Genomic DNA, 16,700 nt, shown 5'->3' with positions numbered 1-16,700 from the left:
TTTAGTGCCACGAAGTACAATCAGTGCACGTACGCAATTGTGTAGGCTGTAAGTAGACTTTGCGTTCTGATTTCATGAAAGTAAGCATCGGAACTCAAGTTTCTATCACTCGAGTGCAAACTGGAAAATGCTAAAGTTTTAGCCGGACAACGACGTATAGTCTTACGTCATTGACAGTACTCTCTCACTAAACTGCTTGAAAGCACAAAAGACGTCTAACTGCGTCTTTCGCTTGGGTTATGTGGCTATTCAACATCCTTAAACGCTAGAGAGATAATTTAACAACACCTGCAGACGGGCTGGATGGTGCATTGCCGGTCGACCGAAATAAGCATGTGTGTCATCGTGTGCGCTTATATTCCGTCGATCAGTAAGAGAGATAGGAAGCATAAGCTACTCGTTCTACTGGCCTTTACTCCTTGGTCTTCGTCATCGAGGATTCCTTTAATAAAGTGAATCAGCCGTAACTTTCTCTCTCTCTTTATTCTATGGGAAGAATGCAGTCTTTCGAGGAGTTTGGCTAGAAAGGTGGGAGGAGTGGGGGGAGGGGGGGGGGGGCTTGCTAGTACGCTTGCTTAATATGTGTTGCGCGTCTGGAGACACTCCGAGATAAAAAGAAGAGTAAGGGACAACACTTCGGGTAGTAGAATACATTACTACCAAACATTCGTTGGTGCTTTGAAACCCACCGGCGAGATCACCCCTTGTATGATTCCTTCCGTAAACTCATACATCTGCGTCACGTTCTCTTGGCTCGAGCTTAACCATTGTACACGCTCAAGCTTCAGTCAATGTCGGTAAGAATTCTCCTTTCACTCCCGTTGCCGTGGTGAAACGGCAGTCTTTTTTTTTTTTTAGAGCACCCTGTACATGTCAACGTATTGAAGCCGTGTTTACTTCCCTCCCTTAGGCAAATTTTGCGGAAAGCCAACACTTCGCCTCAAACCACTCCCCCTTTTCTCCTCCTTCCTTGACCTCTGCATTTGTCACGTCGCTCCCGCAGCTCTCGCTATTACGGTCGAGACGATATACGCCGCTTATTCTATTTGGGGGTTTCGCTCAAATCTGCGCGATGCCAGCCATGCCAAGCAGCGGCGAGGTCTAGGAACATACTGACGCTGCCCCGGACTCTTATCGAATCAGGCGACCATCGCCTTTAAAACTTTTGAGCATTGTTGGGCAAAAACCGCTTCCCCGTGGTGTAGCGTCTCGTGCTGTAGATGCACGCGAGTGCGTGCGTCTAAACGGGACGCAAAGCTGATTTATGAGAGCCTTTCTTTTTTTCCCCTTAACCTCTATTCCTGCAGTATCCAAACCCATGCGAAAATAGATATGTAGTTTATTGCGTGCTTTTTTTTTCTTTTCCAGCTAGTCTTAGACAGCTCGTTCTCTCTCTCTCTATTTCTCTCTGTTTGTCTCTCTCTCTCTCTTTCTCTCGCATGAGGCCCATCCCATCTTCTAAACAGCAGCCCCAGGATTGAGGCGGCGCACGTTGTACGGTACAGGCTTTTGTTGCTTCGTCGCCTCTCCGTCTCTTTCTTCCCGGTCTGCCCCCCGCCTCCCCAACACCCCCGGGCGCCGGCGCGATTGAAACCACTCTTAACTACGTGATGACCCCCCCCCCCCCCCTCCCCTCTCTTTCTCTACTACGGCCCACCCGCCGGACCTTTTCACCCCGCTCCAACCACTGTACGTTTCTTTCGCTGCTTGGCTCTCCTCGCACTCCTTGCAGGCTGTTCTGCTTCTTTCGAGGCCCCCCGACTACTTTGGCTGGTTTCATTCCTTCCGTACTGCACCCGGTGCAGCTTTCCTTTGAATCGTCAGGCTTTGGGGACGGGCACCTCTCTCGTAGAGTTTGAGTGCGCTCCACGGTCTCGTGGCTTGCCTCCGACTTCACTGCTACGTGTCAGAGTCCCTCTCGACGGCGAGAGTTCCGGCTACCGGCTCGATGAAGCTGCCGACGGCTGACGGTAACACGTGTGAGGAGGTCTCTCTCTCTCCACCACATAGTCCGCCGTGGCGGGCCTATGTTACTTAAACGGTAAAGACTCACTGACACGTACAGGCACGTACGCACACAAAACGCAAGCACGCGGATGTGCACAGTAAACTGGCGCAGAAGTGGTGCATTCGGTTAGGAGTGTTGCAGCGCACTAACCGAGAGACCTGAGGACATTGAATTCTTGAGGATTCTTGTGTCTCACACCGAAGTCTGCGCCAATTCGTAATAGAAGCACAAAGGGCAAGAAGCTATCGCACGAATCTCGGTGCCGTTCACATAAGCTTCGTTTACCTGAGCTCCCCGCGAGCGTGTCGAGTCGGAAGTCGAGATGACCCAGCCCGATCCGACCACGTGTATACGCATCTAGCGTAGCGTGTTGGCGGAGTTAACTCACCCATTGCAGGCGGATTGACGGAACTCACCTGAACGCCCGCTCGACCCCACCATGCTAGCCTTTACATGAATCCGACGACTCGTATCCGGCCCAACAAGTCAATTCTACCCGACCTTTTCGAGTTCATGTAAACCTGGCATTAGTTCACGGGAGAGGAGAAAGCGTAAAATGCGCAACGGCTTTAATTCAGGCATGATAATAATGGCACATTATGAGGAGATACGCGACAGTTGATTCATTGCGAAGAAAAGCGGCAAGCCATGTGCTCTCTCTCTGCAAATATGCGCAAGCTCACAGCGCTTGTATCGCGCCAGATGGCGACGCAGGTTGCGTTGAAAGCAGCCGAGACGTTTCTTGCTATTCGCTTTCACCGAAAAGACAAACGCCCGTCGTTGGCCTGACCATCGACTTCCCTCGTCAAGACCATCACGACCCGCCGAAAGCTATTTATACGGCACCGAGGACTCGCGGGAAAACAACGGGATTAATAAATAGCGCGTCGCGGGAAAGTGTCGGGAAGCCACGGAGAAGCAGAAAAAACAATCTCCCTTTTGGCGCAACGGCTTTGTATGGAGGAGCCGCGACCGGAGGAACCAAAACACAATCTTCTCAGGGGGCTCTCTTCACGACAGCGGAGCGGTGTCAGGTGCGTTCGACAGGTCGCTGATGGCAGTCCTACGTCGCCGCGCTGACACCGCTGGCGCTTGAAGATTGCTACAGAGGGCCCACTCTGGGCGCCTTATGACACGGACAGCTTCCCGGACAGCTATGAAGCCTCGCTCGCTGAGTACAGCGGCGGAGGCTTGTTGATGTAATGCCATAGTTGACTGGATGGACGGGTATCGCGAGAGGTGACAAGATTGAGAGTAACGTCGTTGGGAAGAATCTCGCGCCGTATTGCGGGGCGATTAGGTGTACTGGCACAGGGTATTTTGTTTCCGTATAAGCAATCTCTGATGACGAAGCAGTAAGTATAGAGAAATTGTAGGCGTCGAACATAGAGGGCCGTATGTTCACGAACATAAGATGCATTTTCAGGCCGTGGTGTCAACCACCGTGGGTGGTCGAGACACGCCGTGTGAGTACGATTCACCCAAAGGAAGAATAATAGCGTCTTGAAGAAAGTGCAGCCTGTTGAAGCCACCAGTATATATGCAGACACCATAACAGTGATCCCGTCTCGTTTCCAAAGAACGCTTTAACATGCACTGTTCAATACAGTATGTTGAGATCTTCCGCTCAACTATACCGAAGGTATTGCTTTGGCGCGAATGATATATATATGTATATATATATATATATATATATATATATATATATATATATATATATATATATATATATATATATATATATATATATATATATATGTATATATATATATATATATATATATATATATATATATATATATATATATATATATATATATATATATATATATATATATATACAAATTCAAATAGAGAGACGTGCTAATATCCAATGATAAAAGCAGAATCTTCAAACGCTGTGTTTTGATCATTACAGTTCGGCAACGGAATTATTAAAACCAATATCAGAGTTAACGTTGTTTTGTGTAAATCACCTTCTTTTACTGAAGTTGCAAAGTGAAGAGCGACCGCCTTCAGTGAAATTGATAAAAGAAGCCACTTTGTTTGTTTTGTACGCTTTAGCAGATGTAATTTGTATTTCGGCTTTCAGGGGCTGTATATTCCAATGACCTGTTCTTGATTATTTATTTATCGACTATTGCACCCGTACAATGGCTGATGTAACGGCGACTTGCGAGCCAGCCGCGGAGGGCGAAAGGAATCTCAGTTGAAGTGGAACCAAATGAAATCGTTATGTTAGGGATTTGACGCCACTTTGTTTATATATGTATATGTACTTCCATACTGCCTCGTTTCTTTCTGCAGCAATATTAAGTGCGACTATTATAATGAAGGCTCCTAATAATATTATACGAAAATAATATCTTCTAATATAGTCCTTTAATAGTACAGAAGTCCACCGTGCCGATAGGCTGCTTTTAAGGGTGGCGATATGGCGCTTTGACTGTGTCTGGTTAAGCCTTCGTCGGCTACGTGGGACCGATACCGGAGAGTTTAATTGCAGAACGTATGCAACGGCGTTCCTCTATGTCTATCACTTTGTAGACAGACTAGCCCACTTCGCTGATAGCCCCAGCTAACTGATGTCTTAGTGTAAAGGTGCAGTTAAGCGTATGACTTACCTACATATATATGCAGGGTGCGTCTAGTCTAGTTGACGAATGCCAGTCTAGACGTGTGCGAATGCCTCTCCTCTAGACGTGTTTGCAGGCTTTAGAGAAACAGCTCACACATAACATCCGTTCGCGTTCGACCTCTCGTCTAGAAGTGTTTGCAGGATTTAGAGAAACAGTTGTTTTCACAGGCTGACTTTGCAGCTAATGACAGGTACCGCTGTTAAAACAAGATCGGCCTCTTACTTTATATGTCACTGTATACTTCCTAAGCAACAGAAGTCACACGGCACGTCTTGAACACCTTAGCGAACACTGAAATACGTGCTCCATTCGGAGTTTCTGGCAATAAACCCTTAATTGTTATTTGTTTTGTAGCTCATGGTTCTTGCGATCATTTACGATATGTACAAAGAGAGTGTGGAATCTGATACCTAGCTTATCCTGTCATGCGTTGTTTCTTCCATCCAAACGAGAGCTGTCCAGTCCAGCTGAAGCCACGTGTTAATTTATTGCAGCTAAACTGCAAACAGCATGCTGTCAGAATTTCGCATAGCCATTACTTGAAAAGCCTTCAGTTTATTGTTAGCTTTACATAACTGAGTATCATAGATTAAGCGAGAGAACACCACGAGTACTTAACTATAATGCGAACAACGCGAAATACATCACTTCTAAAATTACACCGTTGTCACTACACGTAATTTGGTCTTTGAAAAAGAGAAAGAAGAAAAAATAAATATACACAGAGGGATGGGCGTACTGCTAAAGTATTTTACAGCAAAGACAAAACCAAGCAAGACTTCCCGGCAGCTTAGAGCTAGAAGCAACTCGCTTCGTGCGAACGGCGTGCTTTAGTTACGTGTTCAGCGGCAAATTTGGCCACTTTGCGACTATTGTCAAGAGGGGGGCGGTCACAGCGTTCCTCTTGTCTGGCACAGAGAACCTTCTCTACGAGGACTTCATTGCTTTTGCTTTATTTCCTCTTTTTTTTCAGCGATGTCCCGCCCAAGCCCTTTTGTCTCCCCTAGCCTCTATCTTTCCATTTTCTTTTTTCTCTCTCTCTTTCTCTCCGTCTCCCCTCTTTCACCCAGTCACTACGCTTTCCGTGTTGGCTGTTCTTTCTTTCTGCCTTCCACCCCCGCTCTCACTTCCAGCCGGTTCCTCCCCGCTTGCTTTGCTGCTTTGACAAGCCGTTCACGGCGACCGGAGTGCTGTATAGTTGCCTCGAACCGTGTGTGTGTGTGTGTCGCGCTCGGCGTGCCGGAACGAAGTGTAGCAATGAAACACTGTCTCGTTTCGTCGCGCTCAATTGACTAATGACTGCGAACGCCCGGGCGGCGTGCACCCTGTCTTTTCGCCCTTTACTCTCACTTTCTGATTTTGTTTTGCGGCCGCTTCCTTTACTCCTTGCAGTTCTCGCTTCTCGTTGCCATGTAACATTACAGCGAAAATTTAAAAACATATTAAGTGAGCCAGGAGAGAAAAATCTGCTCTGCCAGTTTAAGCGCTATTTGAAAGAGAGCGTGTGTTTGATAACAACAAGAGAAGTTGACCTGACTGGCCTTTTGCAAGCTCATGGCGTATTTTCTGGACGCATGTCTCGAAAGCATACGGACGGTAGTTTTTATATTACCATTGAACTAAAAAAGAAAATGACAGCCATTCCACTCTATGAACATGGAATGGCAGCGAAAGCTAACGACAGTCAAAGCTCTCCAACGAAAAGCTAAGTGCTTTCGCTGCCATTCCACCTTCAAAGAGTGGAATGGTTGTCATTTTTTCGCGTTGCGAGTCTGGCGTCATTGCTCGTTCAGAGGTACCTGGGCTCGCGATTGTCGCTTTCGTTCAGCATCGCGGGAACATTCTTCGTCGGTGGTCGTTTCGCGCCTGCGCCGTTTACATTCTCCTTGCTGTTCCCTCCGGCGCTCCACGTGCGCATGTTGTTCTTCGGCTGTACGAACTATATGTGTCCGCCCCATCGATAACTCAGCCGTATTTAGCGCCGATACTTCTGCTGCTTATATATTGCGATAACTTTGACAACGCGCTATTGTTCACGGCGAGCGTTCCAATCTGTCCCGCATTTTGACATATGCGTCACCGCACTGCACCCGTATGGGTTTGTTAGAAATCACCAAGTCCGTTTCTGTTGCCGGTCGCCGAAAAAACTACGGAAGGTTAGGCATATACAGCTTTTGCTGTAAAAATGAATTGACGTGCTTTTTCGAACCAACAATCTTTTGGTATTGACGGTACGCACGACTTTGGCGTTTAGAGCTTTCGTGCATAAATTATTCTAATCGCCCTTTTCTGTGCAGTTATCAGCTTACCTAACTTGAAAACTGCTCATACATTGCACGGAAGAACTGGAATGAATTGTGCGCTTGTGTCTGTCTGAAGTTACGGTCATCTGTTGCAGCAAGACTTGGAGAAGCATTTGCTACAATTTTCTGACAAAGACACCAGCAAATACAGCTAAAACATTTTGCCCGTACCCTAGAGAAAGAAAGAAAGAAAGAAAGAAAGAAAGAAAGAAAGAAAGAAAGAAAGAAAGAAAGAAAGAAAGAAAGAAAGAAAGAAAGAAAGAAAGAAAGAAAGAAAGAAAGGAAATTAAGACCCAAATGAACACGAGATAACCAAGCTCTAGTTTCTCCGTCCCATATCTTAGCTGTGCCCTAGAGGCATCACTCTCCATCGACAACCGACGACAGCGCTGCACCAAAACATTTTCCCGCGCGGTTAAGAGAGCGTGAAATGAAGCTTTCAAAGCGGATAACAACACGAGGAGCCCTCGCGGGACGTGATCTCAGACGGCCAATAAACGTCGCGCCGTTTGGTAACTAGCGCCATGGGGTAGCCTTTGCTGGAAGCTGCAGAATCCAGACGAGAGGGCAAGAGGCGGCCGACGGTTGGGGAGGCGGCGCGGAGGGCAGAAGTAGCGAGCAGGGGGAAGAAGCCTCTGGGATTGCTCGTTATCCGTGGCGGCACACACAAACTTGAGCCGAGCGAGGCGAAGGGTCAGACATCGTGATTTCTGCATAGTGAGGCTCATTAGGCGCCCGCTGTGTCGAGACCACCCGCTACGTTGGTTGCGTCACACTCGGTGCTGTACACAGCCCGAGCGAAGTCGCTGTATCTCTCGGCCGCGCGGCGTTAACTCTCTGGTGGGCTTCTTTAGCGTGCCCTCCGGCTATAGCAGGAACCTTCCTTTGTTAGCGTGACTGCTTATTAAGTTTTATTAGTTACTACGTGAGCCCCTGATTCACGGATGAAACAGTGGCCCCGGCCGCATACACTTCGACGGTTGCCCATGCGTGTCGACGAATAAATGCTGCCGTTAAGACGACTCTTTCCTGCTGTATGACTCACCTTGCTGTGAAGCGTGATTTTCGGGAGCACAGCGCACACTTTTCGTTACACAGCAGCCGTTGGTGAAATCGTTAAAAGATAACGTTTCGATGACGGGAGAGAATCAGGAAAGTCGTCAGATGAACAGAAGGAAGATATTTAAGCACGTAGGTAAAAACATTTTCCCTGGAAATTTTCTTCCAGTGGCGGAGACAGCAACATTTAGATCACAGTGAAGCCATAGCGATATTTCAAGTAAGGAATCGATCCCTATGTGGAACTATCCTTACTATATGCGAATGCTATCAGTTTATAACCATAGCTTATGCTGAACACCGTCAATATATAAAACTGAAAGATAATATATTAAAGGAGATATATAAAACTGAAATTCAAACAGGATAAAAGCGTGTTAGCATAACGTAGACTGGCTAGCAGACGTGTGTACCGGGCTACCAGAAGGCACCGACTCGAACAGCAATTAATGGTGGCAATAGCTTGCCCAGTTGTTTCCACCCAAAACGCGGAGAACACATATCGCAGATCACAAACCGTGATCTGCTTATGTACTGGTGTAAGCGTGCCGGTTCCGGCACAGTCATCGTGGAGATATGGAGATATCTTTCTACTTTTAATTTTTCGAACGAGAGTGGTGCGATACAGCAACCATTCCTTGTAGTACACGGTTATCGTCGATTACAAAGTCACAAAGTCCCGCAACCAGCTACGCTGTTCCTGGGTACGTATTCTGGTGTTCCGGCATTCCGTTGTGTGCCTCAAAGCACTGCACAGGCCTCGTTTCTTGGTCAGGGTCCAGCGCGGGCCCGTCGTTTGCAGCCCGAGCTTAGCCTAGGCCCGCGCCTGCATGACCTGTTACGCCGAAGGACATCTGTCTGCACATGCCTTAAATATGGCGCACTGAGAATAAAGCAATAGAACAAAAGCGTTTTTTTTTCAGCATATAAAGTGCACAGAGGCATGAGAGAGCCGAATGAAGCATAACCTGGGTTAAAATTTTCTACCAAGGCCTTATTTTAAAGCATTTGCGTACACTTTATGTTGAAAACACTGTAATGGTTTCGTATACATATTTATCAAATGCCTTTTTATTCATAAATAACTATTGCATAAAGAAAAAGCTTAAAATTATTTTTAGTGTAAGACTGCCAGAAACAGCTGTACATTCAAACCCACATATTCCAATTTGGGCACGAAAATAATAACGGAGGCGAGGATCGTACACACAGTTTGATCAAGCTATACAACATGACAAGGCTTTCACAGCTAACAGTATTTTCTCCTTTTTGATTTGAAATTATGGAGAGCAAGTTTTCTTGACACCACAAACAGTTACACACGCGTGATTGGAGAAGGAGCTGCCAAACCGACCCTGCCGAGGACACGACGGCTCCTGTATAGACTTCATGCCCACGAAGAACATTGCTAATGCGGTTAAAGGGAAACCACCGATCTGTACTGTAGTGCATATTAAGTAATATTGAATGTTGTACGCAATAAAAAAAAATTGGTAAAACAGCCCAACTGCAGTAAAGGAACGATATCGAAAGCGGTACCAGTCAAATCGTATAAAAAGCGACTTTTGGTGTGATTGTTCTTTTTTTTTTTTACTTCCGGAGGAAGAAAGCTTGTTGTTGTAGTAACAAAAACGAATCAAAACTTTAATCTTATTTTTTATTTTATTAGCTAAGGTAATTAAGAGCCAACTTTTCCAACTTGTCAATTTAGCTTCGCACACAATGCGTTGGATTTATGCAGAACGCCCGCATATGCTCAAAGATCTGACTAAGTCCCTTCAGTGAACAGACACAAGCCCGGCTCGGGCCCGCGGTGTCCAGCCCGAGTCCTGTTCGGGCTCGGACTGGACCTGCTCTAGCGCTTTAATGTGTCTGAAGAAGTATACGCCTAGCTGCGCCAGGCTAAAACACTGTAACATCGATATTCAAAAATTTATAAGAAATAAGACTTGATCCGTAAGATATGGGAATTTCCAACTATTGACTTGATTAGAGATACGTAGAAGAGGGACAATTAGAAATTTCAAGGCGAGGTCTCTGTCCTGGAAGTGTATACATGTTGTCAAGGCCGATGACGATGGCGAGGGAAAAGCAGAAAAAAAATGCGGTACCGTGCAGTGTTAAGCCCAATATTCAAGCATTTGCTGTTGAAATTCCTCTGCTATAGTTCTGTTTGCTTTCCTGTCACACGTTGCGAGCGCATTGCGCGTATTGCCCAATTTCGTACTGTAACAAGAACTCTAGCCTAAACAAGGTACAGATTTTACATCTTTATGTGTGTTTAAAGGGCGTTTGATTGTCCCATAGCTAACTTCTTCATGTTTGAGGGGTAAGATCGAATTGTTCATGGAGACCAGTGAAGGTATCTTGTTTGCCGAATCTTTCTGGCAAAGATGATAGCTGCGACAGAAGACACGAAAGGTGTATTGAATAAATTTTCAATGCTGTCGCTGTCAAACAGTCTTGTCAGATATTTCTGTGCGTCCAAGGCTTTCAGAATTTTTACGATGTTTTCAACCATGCCTTTGCTCATCGCACGTCTAGTTAGAGCTTGTTGTCGTTCGCTGTAAAATTTCTTAAAGCCCTAACAGTAGGGGTGTTACCCATGGGACAAGTCAACACTCCTAAAGTGTAAAAATTTTCAGAGTGCTATAGCCAGCGCTACACTGGAATACGCAAGTCGCAATGTTACTCCCGTGCGTTCGCTGTCTTACGCTGTTACCCGATTTGGTGAATGCTTCAAATTAAAGAACGAAGAAAAATGCTGCATTCATGCAGAACCTTTTCAAAGCTCTGATGAGGAGGAGCATGGCCTGTAGACACACATGCAAGGAAAAAAAGAAACTGAACGAAAAAGAAGGGGAGGTCTTCGTACTGAAACGAATTTCCATCTTCAGTAATCACTTTATTTATCACGCGGTGAAAGGGGAAAGGAAGGGTGCTTGGAATTCGTCGCACTTTCCCTAAATTCTCTTTCGAGTTCCCTGCAAGTTGACAGGATTCTTTACAGCTTTACTTTTTTTTACGTCACTGCGTATTTCTTCCATTTTTTTTATTTTGGCTTTTCATACGAGAATGGTAGCAAAGGCTAAGTGACATGGTTCTCCCTGGAATAATTTATTTATCCCATTTTTCTAGCCGAAGATCGGGGTGCTGCGGAGACGGTGTTAAAAGGACCGTCCTGAATCCTTTCACGGAGTGAAAAGAAGCGGTTGGGAAGATTGGGGATGGTGTGGGTATAGGGTGGGAAGGGGGAAGGTAACTGTGGGGACGAAGGGAGTAAGAAGGAGCATAGCTTCCTTAACAGGGTGAAAACAAAGAATGCGTAACAAAGGAAAAAGAAAACAGGTTGTCCCGCGGAGAAAATGAATATAGAAGCCTCAAATGTGCTTCCGTTCAATCTGGCTCGTTTTTCTTCGCGGAAGAGCATCCTTAAAGGTTTTAAAACGTGTAAAAAACGAAACATCGAGAAATGAAAACCTCGCGATAAGCATAAACACTGTGAGTGTTATAAATCAAGGCCGAGTTTACGCCATTCTTTACAACGAAGAGCGCTAATCTTGGTGACGCTGGGTTTGTGCTTTTTGTTCTTTGCTTTCTTTTGTTAGTGCCTCGAGTCGATCACTCTGACACTTTGGAATCCGCGGTGTGGAAAGACCTCGGTAAGTGAGTGCACCCTCAGCATCCGACAGAATTACTTCTCTGCTCTGGAAGGCTTTGTCACAGCTATTAATTTTAACTTCAGAGCGAACCCTGGGAGTCAGGAACGATGAAACCACTGACTTGACAGTAGCCTTCAGGGAGGGGCTAGCTGAAAGTTAGCCCTTTAGGTGGTCGCCAAAGGAAGGATATTTCCAATGTATTTACAGCGTGACGTCGGCCCATACCAGCACTTAGTGATCCGATCAGCGCGCTGTGATTCCATGCGGAATTCGCGTGGTCACGGATTAAAGCAGCACAGTGCGCCTTTAAGTTATCATTACCAGACTTGAGATTTCCGTGACCTGTCTAAGTTTAAAAAAAAAGAAATGCCCCGATGTTAGTGACAGCTACGTACATGCATCTACCGAACTGCTTGGACCTGATCTTGAGCAACTTTGTTGTCCCGAAATGTCCCGAATTTACATTAGGTGTCCCGGAACCTCAGATTGTCCCCGCAGTTCAGGTTTTGTATAACATTTCCAGCGATTGACTGAACTAGCTTGTTCCGACTTTTGCCATGCAACTGCAGCTAATATTTTAGCCTTGGCAGGGAGAACTAATATTTTCCTTGCTACGGTGTCCGAAGAACTAGTGCTGTTAACTTTGTTCAAGAATGTAAGTACTGTGAAAGTAATACATTTATTTCACGCGCATCATATGTCTGCTGCACTTGACAGAGGGGTTCATGACGTGTATGCGTTCGCTCTCAAATAGCTCTTAAACGGAGAGGTTGATCTTATCGCGACCATGTAGTGTCATTTTCATTCCGGGTGCTCATCTACGAAACATCAGAGGTTTGCCGTAAATTCATCCGGCTATTCAATCATGGCTCGCAATACTTTGTGTCTTGTATGTACTTAGTGTGTGCTGCATCGTGTTCCACTATACCAGAGTCTTGTGCCATTCAAGCGCTGTCGATGGGGTTTGCTATCAAATCCCGCAATGTTTCATTCACTGAGCCCGTGCGACAAACAAAAGTAGCATACGTTTGGGTTCCTTACACTTGTGCGCTGCTTCCCTCCAAGACATGATACGCGCTTAACATATACGGACACTCATGCGGCTTCGAGGACCATTGATGAGTATAGAACTATAGTGAAAATGGCGATGTTGGAAATAGCGGGGCTTGACGTGGAGGTGCGACTTGAAACCTTAGGTTCTGTAGGAGAAAAATTGGAGGGCTGGTCCTGCTAAAGAAAAACTCGCGTGGAAACCTGACATGGAGTGGGCGCGTAGCCAAGAGTAGTGATTGGCGATTACAAGAGGGCTCGGGTTTTTTTCTATTCGTCTCTGTGGAAGCAGAGCTCTTGCCCTCCAGATGACTGTAAGAATATCCTAAAGGAGAAAAGAGACACAGGTTGTACGAGCTGCCTGAGATGTTTTCGACAATCCTTTTCAATGGCAGAGAACAAATCAGCACGTGTTTTTGGCCGCCTGATTATGATAACCATTTTGATGCCAATAAAACGATCTAAACGTATCTTGGTGTTCTATGCACTGTCCCACAATGTGTTTTGAAATCGTCTTCTTTCTCAATGTCCACATTTTGTCCAGATTTTATTAATGTTCCGGTCCAGGTTTGCACAACTCTTATCATAACGCTGTCTTTAACACGAAGTGGATACGCAAACGCACCAACTTTCTGCGTCCTCACGCGAAAAATTATTCAGAAATACTGTTTTTGTGGTTGCAGCATTGCAGTCGGTATTAACGCCCCTAATCGCTGTTGGCGTAATTGTTCAGTAAAGTATTGTTTAAGTAAAGCATTATTTAGCTGACGCGGCTGCTCTAAAGTTGCCTATTGAAAGGGGCCATAGATCAAGTAGCCAATCACAAATTACTTAGCGAAAGTTGGACCTCGTGCTTAGCCGTCTCTTAATCCAACAAAAGATGTTCTTCATTATATTTCCTCAACTTAATGCTCCTCGGGTTCGCCGAACCACAACGGAAACAGTCAGTGTGCTCTATCAGCTATCTATTCTACGTGGGTCTTGTGAACAACTCGTGTCGGAGATATGTGAAATGCAACGGAATTATGAAAGGGCACAACAACATCGGACTTCAGTGGCAGCTGGGATATGGTATCTATGGCAATGACCTCGTCGACGAAGCTTCTCGAAAAAAACGCGAAGGAAAAAGTTTTGTTTCTCTAATTTTATTGATAGCTGAAGCAGCCCAGCCTGTAAACAAGCTAGCACATAATTTGACATTACAAAACCGGAACACAACTGACTTTATGCGCAATCCGTAGCATTCACTCGACCCTTATGCGCATGCAACCGAGCCTGTTACCGGTTCATGCGTTGCATTAAGCTCTGCCTTCATTATCTCCAGTAACGGCCAATCCCTGCAAAAAGTGATACAAAACGAACAGTCTCGAATGAAAATATACCTTACATTAAGTTGACAACACGTCTTGGTGATCAAGTTTGCGGGCGTAATAAGAAACTTCGTTAGCGTGTAGTTAGTTCAGATATTGTTTGGAAACTTATATTGACCTGACGTTGCTTTTCAAAAAGTTTCGTAGTATCATCGACTGCGCAGAATCACTCAATGGCAATACAGTTATTATTCCGCAAAAGCTCACAAGCTCACGTGGACCTTTTTTAAATCACATCGCAAAACTCCAGTGGAGTTCCAATAAAACACATTTTACGAGTTAAGCTTCGTAGCCAGCATGTTAACTTTTAAACTTGACTACGTGGGTTGCCTGAAGACACTTTGTGATCACGGTCAATTAAGCGGAAGCGGAGGCGCAAAGTCTGCAGGATGTTGGAAGATGGGAGGTTGTTTAGAAACAGGGGAGCTGCGCAGTGACGCAGATGGTAGTGGAAGCACGCATAGTAGCATACCAACCCTATAGGACATTCTTTTGGCATGTGGTGGGCCCGGTTTCGAGCTCTTAGTGAGCAACATCCTGTAGAAAGAACACCTACAGCTAAAGGGATGAAATGATCGCTGTACACATGAGACCAACGTTGAGGAGTAAACAGAGTGGGAGAGAGAAAGCGAAATCGACTTAGTTGTACTTGTATCACTTTTTTTTTGTAGGAATGATCCCGCCTGCAAAGTTTCGTGGCTTCCAGCTGACAGCCTTTCCACGCGGTGCTTCTATGCACAAACAAGCGCCTAAGAGTGCGCCGGCGATGCGACGAAACTTTTTACCTCCCGGAGGGAAAGTTACCGTCAACGTTTTTTTTGTATATGCTTCGGTGTTGGCTTAGTTGGCTACAAACACGTACGCACGCGCAGAGAATGCCCCACTAATGCAATGAACGGCGCGGCTTTTTTTTTTCAGCGAGCGCACAAGGGCACTCGTTCGGGGGTTAATCGAGTTGCATAATTGCATTCTATCCCGAAGCTATTGAGTACACAAAGAATCGTACACCCCGACCCCGTGTTGATTAACAAAGCCAACCTCCCCAAACGCTGCCGATTCGTGGACACGCCTCGAGCGCAGCACACATTTCTGCGTAGGTGTTCTGCAGGAATGCGACTCTTAGTTCGCCACATCGTTCAGGTGCCCCGTATTGCGGGGTTAGGAAAAACTAATTTTCCTGGCTGTGCCAGCGATCGTTGGCACACTGCGCACTCACTAGCAACCCTTTCTCAGAGTTGGCTGCGGAGGACAGAACGTTTCCTTTTTTTTCTGTTTGCGCTTGTGCCCAGAGGGAAAGACCGATAGGAACGACGCTCTGTCCTGATTTACGGATGCCTGCGGGGACACCGATCTTTTGAGCTTTCTAACTTCAGGCGCGCGGGGTGCTTTGTCTGCCTGTTTGCTGGATGGTCATCGGTAGCGAGTTGCCGACGCTGTAAACGCATCTGCGAGTCGAAACCTGGCATCGTGCGGTATTGACTGCACACGACCGGAACGCCCTGAACGTTCGGCTTCGCCACTATACCTATACTTCTGTATCCAGCCAGTTCTCTTCGCCGTTTGGCTTGGCCGTGTTGCGGTTTGTTGCGGCTTTCTTCTAGCTTTCGCGTTTCGTTCTCTTCTGTTTCCTCGCGTGGGCAAGGAATGCGATGCTTTGCGTTCGATTAGTCTGGCAGCGTGCGTGCCGTATGGACCTTATACGCTGAAGCGAGTGGTATTTCTGATGACTTCGCCGCACTACAGGAACTGCACAAAATCGCTTCTAGGGGAATGTAAACCGCAAATGTGAGTGCGTGCGCGCGTGTGTGTACGTGTGTGTGTGCGTGTGCGTGTATGCGTGTGCGTGTCCGTGTATGCGTGTGCGTGTCCGTGTACGTCCGTGTACAGCGTAGACGTAACCTGAGTAGTATCTGCGTTCGGTGCGACAAAGAACATAAAACAAGACGAAAAAATGCACCAACGATTACGATACTCCCTAATGCGAAATATGAGCGCAGCCCTATACGTGTTTTCGTTTCGCGATATACAAGACGCATCGCACCGATCACCGTACTGACTGGCAGAGCCGCGATGTGCGGCGCTAAATATAGACCGGCCACACAGTTGCCGCTTCCCGACAACTGCAGCTTACGCAACCATAATCTTTACCGAAGAATGCTTGCGGCGAACGCTGTGCCCAACGGCAAGCTTTCTTATTTTTTTTTCTTTCCCCTGCATAGTCGGTGCCGCGGATGCTCGGACGTTAGCCCCATCTGGTGAGGCTTCAAGGTGGCTTCCTCCGCTTTCCTTCTCGCGCTCTCTTTGTTCTCGCCTTCTTTCATCCGCCGCTGCGCTCCGCGTTCGCTCCGTCATCGTTCGCTCGGTTACGCCGAGGGAGGACGAGGCACGCCGACGCTCAACGCAGTAACGGGCGCCTGAGAGTTACGCTCTAAAAAGGTTCACGCCTTTAGAGGACTCGGGACGCCGTAATGAGCCAGTTCAATTGGCACAGCCTGTATCTGTTTCTTTTTCCCTTGCCGTATAACAATCATCATCGTTGTGTCCTGTTCCTACAACAAATTGAGTTCGAAATATTAAGACTGAATAACTTTATGGGCGTATAGTGAAAC

At 46.4% G+C, this 16,700-nt stretch overlaps 1 protein-coding gene across 11 annotated transcripts in view; it reads left to right on the top strand.

Annotated features, from left to right (window-relative positions):
- The window catches only part of LOC135906374 (transcription initiation protein SPT3 homolog), a 585,543-nt gene that overhangs the window by 71,912 nt on the left and 496,931 nt on the right, over nucleotides 1–16,700 (top strand). For 5 of the 11 annotated variants that reach the window (XM_065437736.2, XM_065437735.2, XM_065437733.2 and 2 more), the window contains one exon: nucleotides 11,618–11,671. The exons of the other annotated variants lie outside the window; for them this stretch is intronic. In XM_065437736.2, coding sequence (XP_065293808.2) covers nucleotides 11,618–11,671 — 54 coding nt within the window. The remainder of the gene's footprint in view (nucleotides 1–11,617; nucleotides 11,672–16,700) is intronic. 11 annotated transcript variants of the gene reach the window in all.

This window comes from Dermacentor albipictus, chromosome 5 (genome assembly GCF_038994185.2).
Source record: "Dermacentor albipictus isolate Rhodes 1998 colony chromosome 5, USDA_Dalb.pri_finalv2, whole genome shotgun sequence".
In the NCBI taxonomy this organism is placed as follows: domain Eukaryota; kingdom Metazoa; phylum Arthropoda; class Arachnida; order Ixodida; family Ixodidae; genus Dermacentor; species Dermacentor albipictus.
Note: the sequence above shows the minus strand (reverse complement) of the source record. Positions and strands in the feature narration are given on the sequence as shown.